Raw genomic sequence first — 23,432 nt, 5'->3', positions numbered from 1 at the left:
CCTATTGATCGCCATGTTTAGAACAGAACTTCATCAATGATTTCTAATTGATCACAAAAACGGACGTCCTTAACAGAACTTCATCAATGATTTAGATTTATTCGATGGTGTAACCAAAAAAATGCTAATACAAACTCATCTTCTTAATCATCTTGTACTCTTCGACTGCACAATACACACCACAATCACAAGCCGCAAAGTCCAGAAGATGATGATTCATCTCATCCACACACACTCGTAAACCCGTAATATAATTGACCGATGACGATAATTGCATAAGCCTGAAAGATCAACAAGAAATTTGACAATAACTCTTAGGTATGTATGCTTTGTTCAACAAAGGAGTTGCTACTTTCTTAGGGCAATTCATCGCCGTGAGCTTCAAAATAATGCAGAAACTTGGCTCATGGAGGCAGATGCGATGAGCACTTAGCCGCTGCCATCAAGTTGTCCTTGTGAGAGAAGGTGCGCCATGTATTGCTGCACATGACATGTTCGTGATGAAGATGCATCAGAGACCAGCAAAAACGAGAATCTTGGAGTTGCAAGGTAAGGTGATTCGAAAGAAAGAAAGAAAAAACAGGACTTGGTTAGACAAGCATGTGAATAGCTACAAATATTTTCCCTATGCCTGCAAAAAGATTAATCTAAATAACACCTGCAGCATGTTTATTTTCACACCAGCAGACTTCTTGAAGATGCATGAATTCAGCATTCTTTGGAATCACCATGTAAGAAAGCTACATGGAGAAGAACCAATTGCAGGTTATATATGCTCATGATAAGAACTTACTTCTCGTTAACTTTTTTATCTAAAATAAAACTTGAAGCCATCACCTTTCGATAACCTATAGAAACTCCAAATCAAATTTTACACAGTTCCAGAATAAGTAAACCATCAGAGTGACAAATAAAAGAAATCCGCAAGTGCTTGTCATGCCAGAATATGTAGATAGCTAGTAGTATTCTCCTCAAACAAGGATAGGGATTAGTATCACATGTGGTTGTTAGTAAGCTCAAACAAGTCATACTGGTCTGTGTTTGTCATAATTACAAATCTCCTAATTAATTTAATGCACAAACCTTGCTAAATTTCATACACCAGCTTAATCAACCACACAAATATGTCAAAAAGTGGCATTGAAAATAACAATTCGTCAGTCTGGCTTGCTATTCCACCCTTACCTCTCACAAAAGTGGTCTGTCATATCTGACATGTTTTATAATGCTGCAACCACTACAACAATCATTTTATGATGTTGTGACGGTCATGATTATACATCTGAACAGCCTAATTATTTTTAAGATACCTCTCTTGCCTATCACATAGTTTGTTAGAAGTCCTGCTCCAACATATAGACCACTAGTTGACCTCATTTAAGTGTTCCTTTGATGCACTACAATGCATCTTAAAACTTAAATCACGTCAATGTTGTAGCTTGTTCTTATGATCACTCAGTATGTAAATATCAAGGTTTCACACTCTGAAAAGTTTCTTTGATAAAAATTCCTCTGCATCTAGCAACATATGGATTCACTTTTCAACAACTGAACTAGAAAGTTTCATTCCCCATGTAAACAATGTTAGATTAGACTGGTCAAAATCTCCCATGCAATAGTTTATTCCTTCTAAGATTTGCTTGCTTCAAGTTGGAACAAGCGTATATATAAAAAATTACAGCTTGTAATTGATTGCCCTCATTTCAATGATATCAATATTCTTTTATACATATTTAAATTGATATTCAGTAGGAAGCTTTAACCAGTTTATTACAACCAACAAAAATGCCTCTGGATGTGAATGAACATGGAGATATATTATTATCTGCAAATATAAAGGGGGAAATTTGAAATGAGTAATTTCTATAACTTACAGCATGGTACGCATATGGAGGTTTTCCCTGGCGCTCAAAATGTTTTGCCATGATGGAGAACTCAATTGGTCCCCATTCCTCTTCTTCAAAGCAATTTCCAAGAGCCACCTTGTACAGCTGACATTTGCATGAAAAGACTTGATATCAGATCCAGGAACACAGATTAAAGAACCAGACATGCCAATGTTAGTGTAACCTAATCCTTTTTCATCAACCCAAACTAACTACACCCAAATTAATTGTATAACTGACAAGGGACTTAGATGAACAAAATAGAGTTCAAAAATAAAATCCATATTTTGAGTGAAGCCTAGATGGCCTCGATAGATGACACTCCATAGGACATGTAGCAGGAAACCAAGTTTCTAAAAGGTTAAAGGTACCTTTGTTCAAACTTAATACGGATCATTAATACTTAGGGGTTCATCACCTGTGCATGCAGACTGTCGCCTAGTGGTGAACATGACTCTGAACATCTAAATTATACGAATTACACTCTCTAACTTCTCTGACATATTTGCATTTACTAATAAGAGTTGACATAAAGACAGATACATCTCTACTGCATTATATCTCGTCTTATATCTCTTGTTGTCCTTATGTGGCAAGAAATGAAATTTCAAGATATAAAAAAGAAGCAATAGATCTTCCAAAGTTTTCCAATTGCTTTAAAATGTTCAATTTCCTGGATAATTTTGAGAATTTTTGAAGCATAAATTTACCAACTACAGTACAAAAATTCCACAGCACATTTGTAGAGCTAAATCAAACCAGAAAAAGAAAGTAGAAGTGAGTGTAAGTTTGTTTTGTTAGTAATTACCTATTTGTATAGGATCTGAAAGTATGACAATCTCATCATGTCAACTATAACAATAGGAATTCTAGCACCTTTTTCTCATTACCATAAGACCATTCTCATGGAATTGCATACGAAGCAAGTCAGATATTACATCATAAGACAATTGAACTAAGGCAAGAGAACTAGTTAAATCAATAAGAAAGAATAATCCTCCAATTGTATTTTAATCTTAGTTCTGTTCAATTTTTAGACAAAATTGTGCCAACTGTTATTTCTATTAGCTTACTAAAGAGAGGTTAATCATCATGTGCCCACTTAAGAACATAAAAAGAAGTTATAGAGACTGCCTAGAATAAATTTCTAATTAATAATTGCATAAAAATATTGCAATTCAAGTGTGATTATTACATAAAAATTCAAAAGTTGTTATCCCTGGTGTAATCATGAGGACTTAGACTGCATTTGGAAACATATTTGTATTTTTAATGTGCATTTGGAGAAAAGAGTTTGAATGAATGTGTAATTACAAGATGCCTTGAGTATTTGGTAAACAGTAGATGAAAACTGTATTTTAAATATGCATTAATATAAGTATTGTTCGACAAAATTATATTTCAAAAGTCCATTGAATATTATGTGACAAACTTATCAGTCTAATATTTTTGATATTTATTCAAAAGTGAATATATATACTATATTTAAATTAATAAGTAAATAAATAAAATAAATAAATGTATATAATCTTACAAAAAAAATTCATATGGTCCAGATATATAATAAATAAAAAATAATCATATAAATGAATGTAAAATAATTTTTTCAACTATATAAATAAAATTCTACATTATAGAAGATATAACTCATGTTGGTTTCTTACTAAGATATGTGGGCAATCTTGTGATTTTAGATAATGTCATAGGGTACTTTGGGAATTTAAACAATTACATTAGCATTCTGCAAATGCTAAAATGCTAATGCTCTCCTGAGGTAGCATCAACATTTTAGCATTTGCAATGTGGCATCCAAGCCAAATATGATATGAAACGAATTTATCAAAACACCAATTCACATTTGAAATGCGTACCGAGCCCTCAATGCACATTTCAAATATATTCTCAAACACACCCTTAGTTATAGTTTCAACGATTAATTTCAGGTTCATTTAGTTCAACAGATAGATATGGCATGTGGTCATTGATAAGGCAAATCAGCCATGTCAATCTTAATGCAACTCATAGTCAAAATTTTCAATAGGTTACAAAACTTTCTTTTTTGAAAGGGTAATCGGTGAACGTGAGATTCGAGCCCAAGAACTACAATATTCTATCAAAATCTTTACCAACTAAGCTAGCCAGCACCTTCATCAAGTCACAAAACTCTTTTTTACTTATTCCTTAGCAAAAGGAATATTGTTTGTACCATATCCAAATTAGCACAAATAGCATGAAGTACTCTGAAGTTTTAACACACTACTACAAAAAATCAAAGCATAAGCCTAACACTTGTACCATTGGTATATATCTACAAAATCCATGGCTTAAAAGAAGAAAAACGATGTCATTTTGCAGCTATCTCGAGTTTTAATAGACACTCTATACATGACAATGACAATGATAACAAGAGGACTGTCATCAATTCTCAAGAAAGAAAATTAATACTTCATACAATCAACAAAACAGCTAGAAAAAAGAACAAAGATTAAAAAATAAAAACCAAAGAACATAAACAAACCTTTGCAGTATCTGTCAAAAGCTCGATGCTGGCTGGATAAGCAGCATAGTACTGGTCAGCATTAGAGAATCCTGCCCTCTTTCTACACGATTAGGAAAAACGGATATCAAAAGGTTCTAGAAGGCTCTGCAAGAAAGAGGGAGGGAAAGAAAGGCAGTACGTGTTGCTTGTATAGGCATAACTAACGAGAGTGACAAAGCAATAGAAGCCAGCATATGACACCATTCGCCGAAACTTTTGGATCCGCAAGATTCCCTTCCATTGCTCATAGAGGTCCATTAAGCAAAATGGGGTTCAGGAGGCACTAATATGAGATAGAATTTTGCTTCTGGATCCAATGTCTTTGGTGTTCAAACTTACAGAAGGAAATTAAAACATCAGTACAATCAACAGTGATAAAGACCAAAATGACAAATTGAACCCAGAATAATAAAATCAGAAAATAAAAAATACAAACCTTCTAACTTTTGTATGACAGAGATGTACTTAGCAAAATTTAGAAAGAGAACTCCAGGCCTTATTGAGTGTCCACCAAGTTAGGAGGGAAATTTGTAAAGGTTGTCAAACTCAATTTCCTACCTAGGATTCTAAAGGGGTCAATAAACTCAGATCATAGAACCAAAATGTAGAATCGTAAGATCCTACAATTTATACAAGATTATTAAGATCTACACATATACTTAGAGAAATTTATAATAATCTTTTGTTGATATTTAGTGAAACTCAAACGTTCTAAAGTTAAAATTTTGCATTTTTATTAAAGTGAATATATAATTTACTAATATTATCTCTTTATAATTTAATTGTTGTGTTTTTTTCTTTCAAGGTTTACAGTGACGGGATTGATCTCTCCTTTATTACTCAAGAATGATATTAAGTAAAAGAGGGATTGTATTAGTGCTGACATCTCTATTGTAATAATTGAAGAATTTTGTATATTAGTGATGATAACTGTAGTAGATATTTTGAGTTATCAATGTAATTAAATATTTTGGTTTCTTTGAACTGGAGAACTGTAACATTGTTTTTTCACTTATACTCAATCAATCCCACTTCAATGGTGAACTATTCACAGTAACATTTAGAAAGAGAACTTATTTTTGCTCGACCAAGCATCACACCACTATATTTTGCTCTTCTACGAACACACCGTGTTGGTCGCTGAAAACATCAAAATAAAACATGATGTTCTCTAAGGAAGTTTCGTACCAATTTTCATTTCTCAAATGCTGTCTAAAACTGTACCAAAAAAACCAATGGGGATAGGCAGGCAACGAGAGGGCCAGGGAGGAGAGGAGAGGAGAGGAGCGAATAGGAGAGGGAACAAGAATACCGATCAGGAGCGGAGGAGAGGAGAGAATAGTACCAGGGAAGAGGTGGCTCGGCCCGCGGCAGTGGCAGATGAGCGATGAAGCAGCGGTGGAAGAGCTCAGTCGGCGGCGACGGCAGCAAGAGAAGAAAGCGTGGCGGCGGAGCGGAACAGAGACATAGGGGGAACGTCGTGCAAGGGCCGCACGTTGACTACAAGGATAGGGCGCGGGTGGTAGCCTCGACGGCGGCGCGGAGGAGGAGCGGGGCGAAGGAACCGAGAGCGGAGAGCCCTGGAGGTTGAGGGCAACCTCACTAGCTGTTGAGCACACAAAATGACGAAAACGCCCCTTTTCCGAGAGGTACCGGTAACAGCTACATGTGGGGCGCGGCGCATATGATGGTAACCGCACGAGTCCGCGCGTCGGTAAGTGACGCGACGTCCAAATGTGCTTGGTGGTGGAGGAGGAGCAGCGAATCAGATCCGGAGGGAACAAAATGCCATCAATTTGTTTTTCTTTAAAAAAAAACCTGTGCTAAAATTTTTAACCGAGGGTTACAAAAGCAGCAATGCGGGAGTCACTATAGTCCTTAAGAGAAGCCACCGAATCGGTTCACTATACCATTAGTAGTCCGAGAAATGATGACTATCAACAATTTGAAGTTGGGAAGAAAAATAATATATAATATCTGATAAGATATTTTTAAGTAACCATGGGGAGCTTTAAGTTGTCTTAACAAAATTAACTAATTCAGGATAGTACGTGATACGGGATATTCTGGCACTATCCTCGTGATAACACTCAAGGTTGACATGGTGCACTGCTCGACGTAACACTTCGGACTTGGACGGGACGACTGCTTGCTCCCGTGCTGCCCGAGGCCATATTAGACAGCGTTGCATAGTATAGAGGCACTATGGAAAGCTTGGAACAGTGCCACCTGCTCCTGCGCTGCCAGAGGCCGTACAAAACAGCGTCGCATGGTATAGGGCCACTCCAGAAAGCTCAGAACTGCATCGCCTGCTCCCACACTGCCCGAGGCTGTGCAAGACAAAGCCGCACAATGCAGAGCCACTCCGGAAAGTTTGGAACGATGCAGTATGGTGCAGATCCATGCAGGTCGGTCGGTTCCCACATGGAAGGTATGAGCCGACCGTTTGAAGAGTCGATGGCCATTAACAGATTATGTACGATCGACCTTTGTTCGTAGGTATAAAGCCAACCTTCTGACCAGCATCAGAGTGGGACTTCGAACACTCAAACTTAACACCCACCACCCAATACTAACTAGCTTTAGAGGGGTTGAATCGGGAAATCCCCCTCCTAACTTTGGCCTGTGTATAGAAACTTGGCGAGGAAGGAGTATCAACCCAACGAGGGAGGAAGAGCAACTCCTTGATCTACCTTGAATCAACTCTGGAGGTAAAACCCGGACCTGACCACCCTTGTCTAAGTAGCCACACGGGCGACTCTATATATTCGGGATCGAACCAAGCCGTGATGACCCATTTACCATGGTATAAGGTTGTTCAATATTTTTGGCACTAGAAAAAGGGCTCGATGTGAACATCCCAGAGAGGAGCCACCTGCTGCTCACCTGACCTTCGGGTTCCGAGGGTAGCTCTCCCTTCCTCTAAACCTAGAAGGGAATGTTAGGATCAAGAGCACTAAGAGGGGAGGGGGGGTGAATTAGTGCAACGAAAATCTTTCGTCGGTTAAAACGACTTTTGTACGATGAAATCTGATTTCGATGAAAACCGTTTCGGAAAGATCTTTTAAGTTGAGAGCAAGCGGAAGCGTAGTTGATATAAAGCAATAAAGGTAGTTTGCAGTTAAGATAAAGAGTAGAAAATAAATGCAAACCGAGATTTAGAGTAGTTCGGTCAATCTTGACCTATATCCACTTTTGGCTTCCTCCTCCGACGAGGTCACTGACGTCCACTAGAGGCATTCCTTCAATACGCGAAGGCCAACCACTCTTTTACAGCTTTTCTCCCTTTGATGAGCTTAGGAGACAACCCTTATAAGTTTTCACTCCTATCTTGAATGATCAACACTTAGAAAGAAAGAGGGAGAAGAACTCTAGCTTTACAATACTTTTAAGCTCTCAAATACTCAGAATAAAAATAAGCTTTCGGTTGTCCTTTCATGTAGAAAGGGTGAGGTTTATATAGGCCCCAATCAGTTTGAATTTGGAGCTCAAAAGTGTCCATTATCATATTTCCGGGGTCCTAGCGGTACCATCGCCATAACTGGACGATACTATCGCCTGTTATCTATCACTGAGCGGTACCACCGCTCAGTTTAGGCGGTACTACCGCCTAACAGAGCTCGGAGATCGAGCTATGGCAGTATCACCGCCTGATTGGGGCGGTACCACCACGGGCAGTAATAACTGCCGGTGGTACCACCGCTAGCAGTAATAACTGCCGGTGATACCACCGCCTAATAGGAGCAGTACTACCACCCAAAATTCCTGGGAGATCGAGTCTCTTGGGCGGTGCCATCGCCGGCCAAGAATTCTGGGTCAGAATGGGCTAATCCATTCAGCCCAATTTGGGTATGCCAAGGGCCCAGTTAGCCCCAGATTAAGTTAATAAGATCACCTCCCAAGCCTAACTTAATCTATATGCTAATTATGATAATTAAGACATCGATACTGTATATCGTGTTTCGGTGCATCAATTGCTTCTTCCGACGAGCTTCCGGCGAACATCCGACGAACCCTCGGCGATGCTCCGGCGGACTCCCGGCAAATTCCTGGACTCGCGACGATCCTCTTGGCGAGTTCTGACGAGCTTCTTTGGCAAGCTCCTAGACTTCTCAGATTATTCCCACAGAACCTTCGACGATTGTTTGGACTTCCGACGAACTCTCGAACCCCCAACTTGATCTTGGTCTTGACTCTGGCTTAACACCTACTACATCCTTCATAGTTAATCTTGTACATTTATCTTAACATATGGATTAGATAACCAAATGATAATTGACTTAATTATCAAAATCTGAGATTCAACAAGGAACACCTCGGTCGCAACCCTAAACCACTATTGGAAGTTATTCAATGACCCTGGGTTCTTGCCTCTTGGGACCAACACAGGCTAGCTTCATGTCTCAACCGAGGTGTTTCTAAGCCTCACCCACCAAGTCTAAGTGCTGGCAAGGATGATGCAGACTATCATCCCCCTCATTCCCCAACTTGCTCAGTAAGAAGCATCACCCCAACTATCATTGCCGGGGGACCGTCTGAACCCCATCACCGCACCACGGGAGCCTTCTCCAGTCGGCTAGTAACCCAGGGCTATGAATGACAATCCATCGGTCGAGGAGCAATCGGGAGGCCCAAGACCAATGCTAGAGCGTAGCACCCTTGGTTCATGATGCATCACCTCGAGCTGCCTCGAGCCCGATACCTTATCTTCTGACTCAGTATACTCTCTTTAGGCTCAGTTAGATCAATCAAACGATGCCTAGATGAGGTCCAAAGAGAGTTCCACAAATCGAAGGAGGAGCTCAAGGAGGCCTCCTCGGTAGAGTCCCCCTTTGTGCAGGAGATCCAAGACAAACCAATACTCTTTAACTTCTGCCTCCCCACGCTCGAGGCTTACGAAAGTGGTTCCAACCCGACAGAGCATATTGCTACCTTCTAGGCTCAAATGGCCCTATATGGCACCTTTGATGCCCTAATGTGTCAGGCATTCCCTACCACTCTCCGAGGCCCAACTCGGATGTGGTACAACCAGCTTAGGCTGACCTTAGTTTCATCTTTTGACCAACTTGCAAGGGATTTCGAGCTTAATTTCTTGGCCAGTGCATGGTCCAAACCATTTGCGGTCATGCTCCTTGGTTTAAGCTAGAAGGACGATGAACCCCTTTCTCACTTCATCACATGCTTTACTGCCAAGATTCGAGGAGTCCTTGATGTCCACCCTTCGCTAATCATATAGGCATTCCTGATGGGCTTGCGATCGTCTAGATTCTTTAGGTCGTTGGTCGAATGATTGACGGTGACTATCCTCGAGATGCTCCAATGCATAAATCAGTACATTGCTATCGAGGCACTAGTGGGGGGAAAGCGCGAAGACCACAAGAGGCTACGCATGGAGCAAGCCCAAGGGAAACCCTTAGGCCCACCAAGAAGGAAGCTCGACCAACCTGAGTCATCACTCCTGAGGCCCCCTCTACCACCCTTAAATTCATCTAGAATGGAGATCTTCCTCTAGATCAGAGAGAATGGGCTCCTAAGGGCACCCAACCTAATGAAGCCTCCGTACGAGCTCAAGGATCGGTCTAAGTATTGTTTGTTCGACCACGACTACGATCATGACACTAAGGAGTGTCATGAGCTAAGGAACCAGATCGAGGAGCTCATTTGTAGGGGTTATCTCAAGTGCTACATCAAGAAGCTGTGGTTATCTCCCCCGTGCCCCCATGGCCTGGTGGCAAAATAGATTGATATCATCATCAGCGGCACAACTTCCAAAGGAGACAACATGTTGGGGCATAAGACCTACACATGAATTGCTATGGAGAAGCATCCTAGATGGTGGAATGAGCCCGAGATCACCTTCTTTGTAGGGGAAGCCACACCCTGATCATGATGATGCCTTAGTGATCTCGGTTAGGATCACCAACGCTTGGGTTAAAAGGATAATGGTGGACACCGAGAGCTCGGTCGATGTCCTATACCTCGATGCTTTTTAGAAACTCGGCCTAATCGAGAAGGACCTCACTCCTATGGCCTTGGTCCTCACTAGGTTCATGGGGGATTCCATCTCTTCCCTCGGCACCACCACCTTACTGGTCACCATTGGGGAAGAGTTGAGGTCTAAGATCGTGATGGTTACCTTCATGGTGGTCAGGCTCCCTTCAGTATACAATGTCATTCTCGATCGTCTAACCCTTAATAAGTTAAGAGCTATCATCTCCACCTACCATCGGGTGGCATACTTGATGTCAACCGCTTCACCGGTCCAAATTATACGGATTGACTCCACAACTTGAGAATTATTCTCACAGCGGAGAAAATCGTATATATCCTTGATATAGTGATGCCTATGCCCGAGGAAGGGGTAAGCGAGAATGAGATCGCTCACTACGTGAAGTACATAGATGACTCCACTCTTGCTTAGTGTTACATGTTGAGCTTCATGACTCCTGAGTTGCAAAAACAACATGAAAAAATAGATGCCAGATCCATTCTCCTACATCTCCACAAACTATTTGAGGAACAGAGAATGACTCAGCGATATGAGATATACAAGAGTCTCTTCCGCGCTACGTGGCTGAGGGGACACCGGTTAAGAACCATGTCCTAAAGATGATTGAGTGGATAGAGAAACTCACAAGTCTAGGAATGGTCCTAGAGGATAGCATGTGTATGGATCTTATGCTTCAGTCTCTACTAGATTCCTTTTCATAGTTCATAATGTATTTTAATATGAACAAGCTTGAGGTAACTCTCCCTAAGCTCCTCAATATGTTGAGAGAGGCAAAGAGCACTATTAAGAAGGAGAGACTAGTTCTCTATACTGGTGAGACCAGAAAGAAAAGGAAAGTAGAAAGTCCCTTAAGAAGGGCACAGGCAAGGGCAGACTGGGTAAAACAAAGTTTGCTAAGAAAGACAAACAAAGGCCAGTGCTTCCACTACGACAAAGATGGGCACCAGAAGAGAAATTACAAAGAGTACCTTATAGAGAGGGCAAAATAAAAGCTTAGAGAAGCTTTAGATACATTCATGATCAGTCTCCAATTATGAGAATTTTGTGATAGTGCATTGGTATTGGATACTAGTATTGCTTATCACATTTGTAATTTATTATAGATTTTAGCAAAGCCAAGGAGATTAACGAGAGGAATATTGCATAATGGTTTGTTTATGCTAGATACTACTCAACATATCATAAATGTAAGTTTATCCAAGAGGAAATGAGATGAGGTGAACAATGTATGCTAGTCATAGGTGCCTTGCAAGCCAATCACATGAGTGATGGCATGTGTGACTTGACACGCAGTCTTTTTGCATATTATATTTTGACATTTATCACTTTATATTGCCTACTACATATATGTATATATATTATGATGTCCTTAGATCTGTGCAATGAGAATCAGATCGTAATGAGATCACGATAATGAGACTGATTCGCCTTTAAACACAGATCTTAAATAACCTTGGTCATAGGTTACTCGAGAGGGACATCAAGATAACTGGACAGACTGGTGTGTTGTATACCCGTCCATATGATAGATGCAGCTAGTCTCATAGCTGCTCGTGTGGGGACAATAGGGATACAATACAGGTGCTAATTGGGGAATGAGTTCACTAATTGATCCGCTTAAGAAATGCTAAATAGTTGATAATACCTTATTGTCAGACAGCGATTCTGTAGTCCTAGTGGTGTATCTGGTCCTTAGATTTGAGACACCAAGGATGTCTTATATGAGTGCTCCACTCTTTGATATCAGACTTATAGATTTGGATATCCCAAATCTAACACAACCGGTCATCGGGAGTGGTAGTCAACCTTACGAGGGCTATTGAGTGTCGATAAAGGATCATTCACTCTCAATGTCATGAAAGGAATGTCTCATATATTCTTGCTCAAACAAATCCCTGGTCAGGGTCACTCAGATTGAGAGAAAAAGAGTTCTATGGGAGAATCCAATTAGAGCGAGACTCGAGTAGAAACTATATGGGTTTGACAGCACTATGCCCGGTATACAGTCTCTAGGATATTAGATGGATGATGGACTATAGGTACATGGTAACTAAGGACAGATAGGTCCAATGAATTGGATTCCCCTGTATCGTCTAGGGACTACGGCATAGTGGCCTAGTACGTCCACAATCGATGAGTCAAGTGAATTATTATGGAGATAATAATTCACTAAGACAAAAGGAGTTTTGACATGTATGACTCACGGCCAGCTTAATATTGGGCCTAGAGGGTCACACACATATGGTAGATATTACGATGAATAGAGGTTTGGATATGAGATATCCGTCAGAGCCCCTATCTTATTAAATATCCAATAAGCCCTTGAATTATTGGATCCTATGGATGAGATCCAATAAGAGCCCATAAGAGATTATTGGATAGAGATCCATTAATCTAAGAGGCTTGGGTAGTTGGATAGAGATCCAATACCCAATAGGGGAGGATCCATTAGGGTTAAGTTGATAGGGGACCTCTATAAATAAATAGGAGGGTTTCAATAGTTTATAGGCTAGAGATTTTTGCTTCCTCTCCTATTCTCCTCCCCTCTCCACCTCAGAGCAGACCTGGAGTTTTAAGGAGCGTCATCGTAACCCTGTTGTGTGGATCACCACTAAAGTGGAGGGCGCTTGACCTCCTTCACCCTCTCCTAGAGATCTGCAAGGATTCAGGGATATATGATCTCCCTAGGTAATACATTCTATCTCATACGTGGTTTTCTATTTTGTGGATTTTTATATACTAATCTTCACACGATGATGAACATATCTTTGGGAATTAGGGATTTTATTTTTTGTTCTTCCGCTGCGCATGTGATGTTGCCCTCAAGATTTTTCAATAGTAGTATCAAAGCTAGGTTATTTGTGCGAAAATTGGTTTTGAATTATGTGTGTTATGTTTTGGAGAAGCTTTTGATGTCAAAATCGTTGACGCAAAAGCGAGAAAGGGCATAACTGTTGCTACCCTTGTTGCCCTCGTTGCCATCTGCATGTAGTAGGCTTGCTGCCAGCAACCCGCTAGTGCTGCCACTGGTAGCCCACTTGTAGAGGCACCGCGAGGCAACGACGCCTATGGCCACTACGCCCGCATGCAGAGGTGCTGCGGGGCAGCGACGCCTATGTCCGTTGCACTTGCGGGGTGAGGCGCCATAGGGCGTTGTGCTCGCGGACAGAACCACCCGGCGGGGCAGCACCATGGGCGGTGCCCCTCGGGCACACTGCCCACCAGTAGGGGCGGTGCCCCCGCACTCCCCGTCGCACAGGTCGTCGTCGGCAAGGTGGCGACGGGCGCAACAAGGGAGAGGGAGAAAGGGGCTTAGGGTTTTCTGGGCAAAAGATAGTTTTGCCTCTCAGAATTTCAGAAATTTCATTTTTTGTCTTTTACCCAAATTATGAAAATGCCCCTCAGAATTTAGAAATTTCTCTACATGTCCCTAATTTCAAAAAAATATTCATTAATTAAAAAGTTTAATTGATTATTATTATTTATTATTATCTAGTAGTCTTATATGATGATGATTTATATATGTGATGTATGATATGTGGACGGATGATCATGGACCGTGTGATGTGTGTACTTATGATTATTATTATTGGGGCCTATGAGCCTCCATTTTATTTTTCGTTTATTATCGGGTCTACGTGCCTATGATTAAGTTGTAATCACACGAGGAGGTGCAGTGGAAGCATGGAAACAATAGCGGGACCCATGAGACGGACGATCGTAATGCATAGCGATGCGTCGAGATGCCGACGGAAACGACGAGAACTAGATGGACCATCACAGTGCATAGAGATGCACCGCTGCACACATAGATCTTGATGTGAGTGATTAGGCCCACTGGCTTGGGCCTGATCACATTAGACTGTGGTCCATGATCATCTAGTGTAATATCTTATGTGATGTATGATTGTTAATACACCTACTAGATATGCATATATTTATTTGTATGCGATGTATATATATATATATTATATGTATGTGTGTGACATGTCATATTAGGAGACCAAATCAAAGAAACCTCTCTCTCGATAATATTAAGTCGGTAAATGTTGTTGAATCTCGGATTTTGATGATGAAGTCAATTGTCATTTGTTATCTAATCTATGTGTTGAGATAAGTGTGCAGGATTAACTACGATGAGAGTAAGACAAGCAGCAGGAGTTGCGCCGGAGTCAAGATCATGATAACGTTGGGAGTTCGAGAGTTCGACGGAAGTTCGGACGGTCGTCGGAGGTTCTGCGAGAACAGATCCGAGAAGTCCGGAAGCTTGCCAAGCGAAGCTCGTCGGAACTCGCCAAGTGGATCGTCGCAAAATCCAGGAGTTTGCCGGAAGTCCGCAGAAGCATCACCGAGGGTTCATCGGATGATCGACGGAAATTCGCCGGAAACTCGCCGGAAGAAGCGATTGACATACCGAAGCAAAGCTGCAGAAATTGTCTTAGATTTAACCGTAGTTAGCACGTTGATTAAGTTAAAAATGGGAGGTGATCCCATTAGCTTAATCCTGGGGCAATTGGGCCCCTGAAGAACTCAAATTGGGTCGAATGGTTCAACCCATTCGGACCCAAGTTGCTGTGGGAGGTGCAACCGCCCCAGCCAAGAGGTGCAACCGCCCAGGCTATATCTCCCAGCGAGACTGGGCGGTGCAACCGCCCCAGCCAAGAGGTGCAACCGCCCAGGGCTCAGTCTCCAAGCAAGACTGGGCGGTGCAACCTCCTCTGTCAAGAGGTAGCACCGCCAGAGCTCAAGTTTCGAGCTCTGCCAAGCGGAGCAACCACCGAGCTCAGACTTCGAGCTCTGCCAGGCGGTGCAACCACCAAGCTCAGTCTTCGAGCTCTGCCAGGCAGTGCAACCACCGAGCTCAGTCTTCGAGCTCTGGCAGAGAGGTGCATCAGCCTGAGCTCAGTTTCGAGCTCTGCCAGGTGATGCAACCACCGAGCTCAGACTTCGAGCTCTGCCAGGCAGTGCAACCACCGAGCTCAGTCTTCGAGCTCTGCTAGGCGGTGCAACCATCGAACTCAGTCTTCGAGCTCTGGCAGAGAGGTGCAATCGCCTGAGCTCAGTCTTCGAGCTCTGCCAGGCGGTGCCACCTCTCCAGTCAAGAGGTGCAACCGCCTGATCCCGGAATTCTGGGATTTGATCGATTTGATCGTTGAGCTCCAAATTTGAACTGGGATGGGGCCTATAAATACCCCACCCATTCAGCACTGAAATGATACAGATCCACACCGAATCCTTGATCTTTTCAGTGATTCTAAGAGCTCAAATTTGTGTAAAGTCCTAAAGTTCTCCTCCTTCTGTTCTTCAAGTCTTGAGTTGTAAAGAGAGGAGAGAAAGGATCTGTAAAGGTTGTCTCCTGAGCCTGTCAAAAGGAGAGAAACTGTAAAAGGGCAGTTAGCCTTCGCCCATTGAAGGAAGGCAGCTAGTTGACGTCGGTGACCTCGTCGGAGGAGGAAGCCAAAAGTGGAGTAGGTCAAGACTGACCGAACCACTCTAAATCTCTGGTTTGCTTTTACCTTGAGCACTTTATCATTACTGCAAACCTCCTACATTGCTACTGCCCTCTGCGCCTTTACGAACGAGTTTCTAAGCTCTGATCTTTCAGAATCTGCATTCAAACGTAAATCGTGTTTTCGTACGATCTTCACACTGCAGTTTACGCTTACATTCGGATTCCATTTATAACTGCAAATTGCTTTCTACGTAAAACGCTTTTCAAGGTTCAAAACTGCTTTTAGACGCAAAACTACATTTAGACGTAAAATTACGTTTAGACGTAAAACTGCGTTTAGACGCAAAACTGCGTTCAGACGTAAAACTGCGTTTAGACGTAAAACTGCGTTTAGACGTAAAACTACGTTTAGACGTAAAACTGCGTTTAGATGCAAAACTGCGTTTAGATGCAAAACTGCGTTTAGACGTAAAACTGCGTTTAGACGTAAAACTGCGTTTGGACGTAAAACTGAGTTTAGACGCAAACTGCGCTTGGACGCAAACTGTGCTTAGATGCAAACTGCGCTTAGACGCAAACTGTGTTTAGACGCAAACTGCGCTTAGACGCAAACTGCACTGTGATTCTGCTTTTATATCGAAATCGTTTTTTATCGGACGAACGCAGCTTTCGTTTTTAAAATCGCTGTAAGATTTCCGCTGCACTAATTCACCCCCCCCCTCTTAGTGCTCTCGATCCTAACAGTTGGTATCAGAGCAAGGTTAACTCTCTAAAGGATTAAAACCCAAGAGAGATGGCATACGCCGGAAACCAAGAGGGGCATTCTATTACACGTCCACCCATGTTCAGTGGAACGGACTACACCTACTGGAAGACCCGAATGAGTATCTTTCTTATTTCTATGGATTTTGAACTGTGGAACCTTGTTGAAAACGGATTTTCAAAGTCTTCTCTTCCAATGATCGATTGGAATGAGTTGGAAAAGAAGGCTTTCGCTCTTAATGCAAAGGCTATGAATGCCTTATTTTGCGCACTTGATAAAAACGAGTTTAATCGTGTTTCAACTTGCGAAACTGCATTTGATATTTGGCACACACTTGAAGTGACCCACGAGGGCACAAGTAGAGTGAAAGAGTCAAAAATCAATCTGTTGCTGCATTCTTTTGAACTTTTCCGAATGAAACCGAGTGAAACCATTGGCGACATGTTTACCCATTTCACGGATGTCGTCAACGGTCTAAAAGGACTCGAAAAAAGTTTTTCGGATTTTGAACTCGTAAATAAAATACTAAGATCCCTTCCTAAAAGTTGGGATCCTAAAGTCACTGCTATTCAAGAGGCAAAAGATCTGCGCAACTTCCCTCTTGAAGAACTAATCGGGTCATTAATGACCTACGAAATGACTTGCAAAGCTCATGAAGAGCAAGAAGACATCCTTCCAAAGAACAGGAAGGATATGGCACTTAAAACTTCTGAATGCCACTTGAGAGAAAACTCAAGTGATGAGGACTGTGATGATGACTTAGCACTTTTGACAAAAAAGTTTAAGAAATTCTTCAAAAGAAACAAGTTTAAAAACGATGTGAAAAATAAACTTGAACCCAAGAAGGACCAAGTGATCTGCTACGAATGTAAAAAGCCGGGACACTACAAGAATGATTGTCCCCAAGTCAAAAGAAGAACATCAAAGAAGAAGGCTCTTCAAGCAACATGGGATGACTCGAGCGCATCTGAAGAAGAGGAGTCCAATACCGAGCAAGTTGCTCATTACGCCTTAATGGCCATCGGAGAAGAGGTAACGGATTTATTAGATGCTGATTTATCTTTCGATGAATTATTAAATGCCTTCCATGATTTATTTGATGAATGCAAAGTTATAAATAGAAAATACAAATTGCTAAAAAAGGTACATGATAGTCTTACTTGTGATTTTAATAAGTTAAAAATCGAATATCATGATAGTTTAAATTCATGTATAAAATGTCATGATCTAGAAATCTGTCAAAAAGAAAACTTGCTACTTAAGGACACCTTGAAGAAATTCGAGGTTGGTAGCAAGTCATTAAACATGATCCTTACAAACAAGGGTCATGCTCCCAAAAGAAGTGAGATTGGATTTGTGAGGAGTCCTCACCAAAATCCAACTACCTTTGTAAAAGGCCCCATCTTACATGTTATAAGCAAATGCAACTTTTGTTGCAAGTTTGGACACAGGACACATTATTGTCCATTCAGGAAATTGAGTCCAAACAAATTGATATGGGTTCCTAAAGGAACCATGACAAATTCTATGCAACATGATAAAAAATGTAGATCTATTTGTGAGGAACCCAAAAGCAAATGGGTACCTAAACATCATCCTTTCTTGTAGAAAACTAAACCATCGCAAGCTAGGAGCAAGAGATGGTACCTTGACAGTGGATGCTCAAGGCATATGACCGGAGATTCATCCCAATTCTCTAAGCTCACTAGCATAAACGAAGGATATGTTACCTTCGGAGACAACAACAAGAGTAAAATCATTGGCAAAGGAACCATAGGTAACAAATCCAACTTTTCTATTGAAGATGTTTTGCTAGTTGATGGTCTAAAACATAACCTCCTGAGCATTAGTCAATTGTGTGATAAAGGATATATTATCAGATTTGAATCTAATGCTTGCGTCATTGAAAAACCTCACAAAAACATATCTATGATTGCATTAAAACAAAATAACGTATACACTATTGACATCAATGATTTATGTAATGAAACATGTTTTTCTGCTTTAAATGAGAATGCTTGGATATGGCATAGAAGATTAGGTTATGCTAGCATGAAGCTAATCACTCAAATATCATCCAAAGAACTTGTAAGAGGAATTCCTCATATCAAGTTCATCAAAGATAATGTATGTGATGCCTGCCAATTAGGTAAACAAATTAAGAGTAGCTTCAAATCTAAAAATCAAGTAAGCACCTCTAGGCCCTTACAATTGATCTATATGGACTTGTTCGGACCCATCTCCACATCAAGCCTAGGAGGTAGCAAATATGCTTTCGTCATCATAGATGACTATAGCAGATACACATGGACTTATTTTTTAAAACAGAAAAGTGAATGCCTTAGATCTTTTACCAAGTTTTGCAAACTCGTTCAGAATGAGAAAGGTTCTATGATTTCGTCAATTAGAAGTGATCATGGTGGTGAATTTCAAAACCATGATTTCCAAGAATTTTGTGAACTCAATGGATACAACCATAATTTCTCTACTCCTAGAAACCCTCAACAAAATGGAGTTGTAGAAAGAAAAAATCGAAATTTACAAGAAATGGCAAGAACCATGTTGAATGAACATAACCTACCCAAATATTTTTGGGCCGAAGCCATAAATACTGCATGCTATATCTTAAATAGAGTTCTAGTGAGACCTCTGCTAACCAAAACTCCCTATGAGTTATGGAACAATAAAAAACCCAACGTTTCATATTTCAAAGTTTTTGGGTGTAAGTGTTTTATCTTGAATGAAAAAGACAACTTAGGAAAGTTTGATGCTAAATCCGATGAAGGAATCTTTCTTGGTTATTCTACAATTTCTAAAGCCTTTCGTATCTTTAATAAAAGAACTCTAATTATTGAAGAATCCATTCATGTTGTTTTCAATGAGACTTCTGAAATCACGAAAAATGATCTTGACGATGATGTTAATTTTGATTCTTTAAATTTAAACGAGACCCCGTCTCCAACTAGCAACTTGGATGCATCCACTTCTCAGATTTCCTTACCCAAGGATTGGAAGTATGTAGATGCTCATCCTAAGGAGCTAATCTTAGGAGACACATCAAAGGGAGTTCAAACACGATCTTCTCTTAAAACCTTTTGTGCAAATACCGCCTTTCTCTCCCAAATTGAACCCAAATGCGTTGATGAAGCCATGAAAGATGATTCATGGATTATCGCAATGCAAGATGAATTAAATCAATTTGAGAGAAATGAAGTGTGGAAGCTTGTTCCTAGGCCAAATGACCATCTAGTTATTGGTACTAAATGGGTCTTCAGAAACAAGCAAAATGAAAATGGTATCGTGGTTAGAAACAAGGCTAGATTAGTGGCCAAAGGTTTCAACCAAGAAGAAGGTATCGATTACGAAGAAACCTTCGCTCCTGTGGCACGATTGGAAGCCATAAGGATGCTCCTTGCCTACGCTAGCAGTAATAATTTTAAGTTGTTTCAAATGGATGTTAAAAGCGCCTTTCTTAATGGCTTTATTTCCGAAGAAGTCTATGTTGAACAACCTCCTGGATTTGAAAATAATAGTCTCCCTAATCATGTGTTTAGATTAACTAAAGCTCTCTATGGTTTAAAACAAGCTCCTAGGGCTTGGTATGAGAGACTTAGTTCTTTTCTTATTGAAAATAATTTCATAAAAGGCAAGGTTGATACTACATTATTCATCAAGAACTTTGAAAACAATTTTCTCATTGTTCAAATTTATGTTGATGATATTATCTTTGGTTCTATAAATGAATCTCTTTGTGAATTCTTTGCGAAAACTATGAGTCGTGAATTCGAAATGAGTCTAATGGGAGAGTTAACATTCTTCTTAGGCCTACAAATCAAACAACTAAGCAATGGCATCTTTATTAGTCAAACCAAATATGCTGTGAGTTTGCTAAAGAAGTTCAAAATGAATAATTCAAAAGCCATTGACACTCCTATGAGCACCTCCACTAAGTTAGAAATTGATGAGAATGGAGAAAGCTTCGATCAAAAAACCTATAGGGGTATGATAGGAAGTTTACTTTACCTCACTGCCACCAGACCAGACATCATGTTCAGTGTAGGACTTTGTGCTAGATTTCAATCAGACCCTAAGATATCTCATCTCAAAGCAGTCAAAAGAATACTCAGATATCTTAATGGAACTACCAATCTAGGATTATGGTACCCAAAATCAGAAAATTTTGAATTAACAGCTTATGCTGATGCGGACTTCGCTGGATGTAGACTAGATAGAAAAAGCACATCAGGATCATGTCAATTTTTAGGACATGCCCTTGTATCCTGGTCATCTAAGAAACAAAACTCGGTTGCTCTATCAACAACCGAAGCTGAATACATTGCAGCAAGTGCATGCTGTGCACAAGTTGTATGGATGAAAAACACTTTAGAAGATTACAAAGTGAATCTTAAAGATATTCCCATTAAATGTGATAACACGAGTGCAATATGCTTAACTAAAAATCCTATACAACACTCAAGAACAAAACACATTGATATTAGACATCACTTTATACGAGATCATGTCACTAATCATGATGTAACCATAGAGTTTATTGATACCAAACATCAACTAGCTGATATCTTTACAAAACCCCTATGTGAAGAACAATTTGATTACATAAGAAGAGAATTAGGAATGTTGATGTGTCCGAATACATGATGAATAGTTAAAATTATTTTTCGGATGTTATTACTATTACATGCCTTGACATCGCTTGATCAAATAACATGTTACAAATTATGTGACAAATATTTTTAACCAAATGCATGTAAGAAGTTCATTTTTCGGTTTGAATGCTAAAAATGGGATTTTCCTGTACACTCTTATGAAAACTTTTTGAAAAATGACTTTCCTCCTTCAAGCAACAAACAATAAAGAGATATTCAAAGTATTATATGTGTCATGACTTCCTTTATGTGCTTGATAATGCTATCGTGCTTTTTGTTGATGACAAAGGGGGAGAAACATATGAATTGATAAACACTATGTCATAGCTGAACTACCAACAATGTTATAGTTATGCCATCCTTGCATCACCAAGAGATATGTGAACATGTGCTATAGTTTGCATCATGTCTTGATTTGATATTCTATCTTGTGAAGTAAATGCAAACTTGCAAGAAAATCTCAAATGTGTGCATCATGTAATAATCCTTCGCAGCGTTATATGATTACATGATGAATAGTTACAAACACAATCATACAAACTTGATGATGTATGTCATGCCTTGACATCATTCTTGAAGAGATACATCATGATGGGCATCATGATGGGAGCATTGATAAGTTTAACTGATCTAACTTATCAATACGTCACTTGAATTCTTAGGTCTTGAATTCAAGGTTGACTTATCTCAACTATGGCATATAGATAGGGGGAGTTAAGGACAACTCCTTTATCAATTGATTGTCATCATAAAAAAGGGGGAGATTGTTGAATCTCGGATTTTGATGATGAAGTCAATTGTCATTTGTTATCTAATCTATGTGTTGAGATAAGTGTGCAGGATTAACTACGATGAGAGTAAGACAAGAAGCAGGAGTTGCGCCGGAGTCAAGATCATGATCACGTTGGGAGTTCGAGAGTTCGACGGAAGTTCGGACGGTCGTCGGAGGTTCTGCGAGAACAGATCCGAGAAGTCCGGAAGCTTGCCAAGCGAAGCTCGTCGGAACTCGCCAAGTGGATCGTCGCAAAATCCAGGAGTTTGCCGGAAGTCCGTAGAAGCATCACTGAGGGTTCATCGGATGATCGACGGAAGTTCGCCGGAAACTCGCCGGAAGAAGCGATTGACGTACCGAAGCAAAGCTGCAGAAATTGTCTTAGATTTAATCGTAGTTAGCACGTTGATTAAGTTAGAAATGGGAGGTGATCCCATTAGCTTAATCCTGGGGCAATTGGGCCCCTGAAGAACTCAAATTGGGTCGAATGGTTCAACCCATTCGGACCCAAGTTGCTGTGGGAGGTGCAACCGCCCCAGCCAAGAGGTGCAACCGCCCAGAGCTCAGTCTTCGAGCTAGACTGGGCGGTGCAACCTCCTCTGTCCAGAGGTAGCACCGCCAGAGCTCAAGTTTCGAGCTCTGCCAGGCGATGCAACCACCGAGCTCAATCTTCGAGCTCTGGCAGAGAGGTGCATCAGCCTGAGCTCAGTTTCGAGCTCTGCCAGGTGATGCAACCACCGAGCTCAGTCTTCGAGCTCTGGCAGAGAGGTGCATCAGCCTGAGCTCAGTTTCGAGCTCTGCCAGGTGATGCAACCACCGAGCTCAGACTTCGAGCTCTGCCAGGCGGTGCAACCACCGAGCTCAGTCTTCGAGCTCTGCCAGGTGATGCAACCATCGAGCTCAGTCTTCGAGCTCTGGCAGAGAGGAGCAATCGCCTGAGCTCAGTCTTCGAGCTCTGCCAGGCGGTGCCACCTCTCCAGTGAAGAGGTGCAACCGCTTGATCCCAGAATTCTGGGATTTGATCGATTTGATCGTTTTGAGCTCCAAATTTGAACTGGGTTGGGGCCTATAAATACCCCACCCATTCAGCACTGAAAAGATACAGATCCACACCGAATCCTTGATCTTTTCAGTGATTCTAAGAGCTCAAATTTGTGTAAAGTCCTAAAGTTCTCCTCCTTCTGTTCTTCAAGTCTTGAGTTGTAAAGAGAGGAGAGAAAGGATCTGTAAAGGTTGTCTCCTGAGCCTGTCAAAAGGAGAGAAACTGTAAAAGGGCAGTTAGCCTTCGCCCATTGAAGGAAGGCAGCTAGTTGACGTCGGTGACCTCGTCGGAGGAGGAAGCC

General features: G+C 41.0%; 1 protein-coding gene across 3 annotated transcripts; it reads right to left on the bottom strand.

Annotated features, from left to right (window-relative positions):
* Positions 1 to 79: 79 nt before the first annotated feature.
* LOC135679029 (uncharacterized) lies at positions 80 to 6,052 on the bottom strand. 3 transcript variants are annotated; one of them, XM_065192387.1, is made up of 6 exons: positions 5,771 to 6,052; positions 4,565 to 4,759; positions 4,405 to 4,486; positions 1,875 to 1,991; positions 659 to 740; positions 80 to 535 (listed from the first exon to the last, which is right to left on the bottom strand). In XM_065192387.1, the coding sequence occupies exons 2-6, from the start codon at positions 4,681 to 4,683 to the stop codon at positions 405 to 407; spliced, it is 531 nt and encodes a 176-aa protein (XP_065048459.1). In that variant the 5' UTR covers positions 4,684 to 4,759; positions 5,771 to 6,052; the 3' UTR covers positions 80 to 404. The 3 variants fall into 3 exon arrangements, with proteins under 3 accessions (XP_065048459.1, XP_065048460.1, XP_065048461.1); XM_065192388.1 differs by having other exon boundaries at positions 80 to 480; positions 5,771 to 6,051; XM_065192389.1 differs by lacking the exon at positions 659 to 740 and having other exon boundaries at positions 80 to 480; positions 5,771 to 6,043.
* Between the last annotated feature and the right edge of the window lie 17,380 nt (positions 6,053 to 23,432).

The sequence above is a fragment of the Musa acuminata genome, chromosome BXJ1-7 (genome assembly GCF_036884655.1).
Source record: "Musa acuminata AAA Group cultivar baxijiao chromosome BXJ1-7, Cavendish_Baxijiao_AAA, whole genome shotgun sequence".
NCBI classification, from domain to species: domain Eukaryota; kingdom Viridiplantae; phylum Streptophyta; class Magnoliopsida; order Zingiberales; family Musaceae; genus Musa; species Musa acuminata.
The sequence above is the reverse complement of the archived record's forward strand: the minus strand, read 5'-3'. Positions and strand labels throughout refer to the sequence as shown.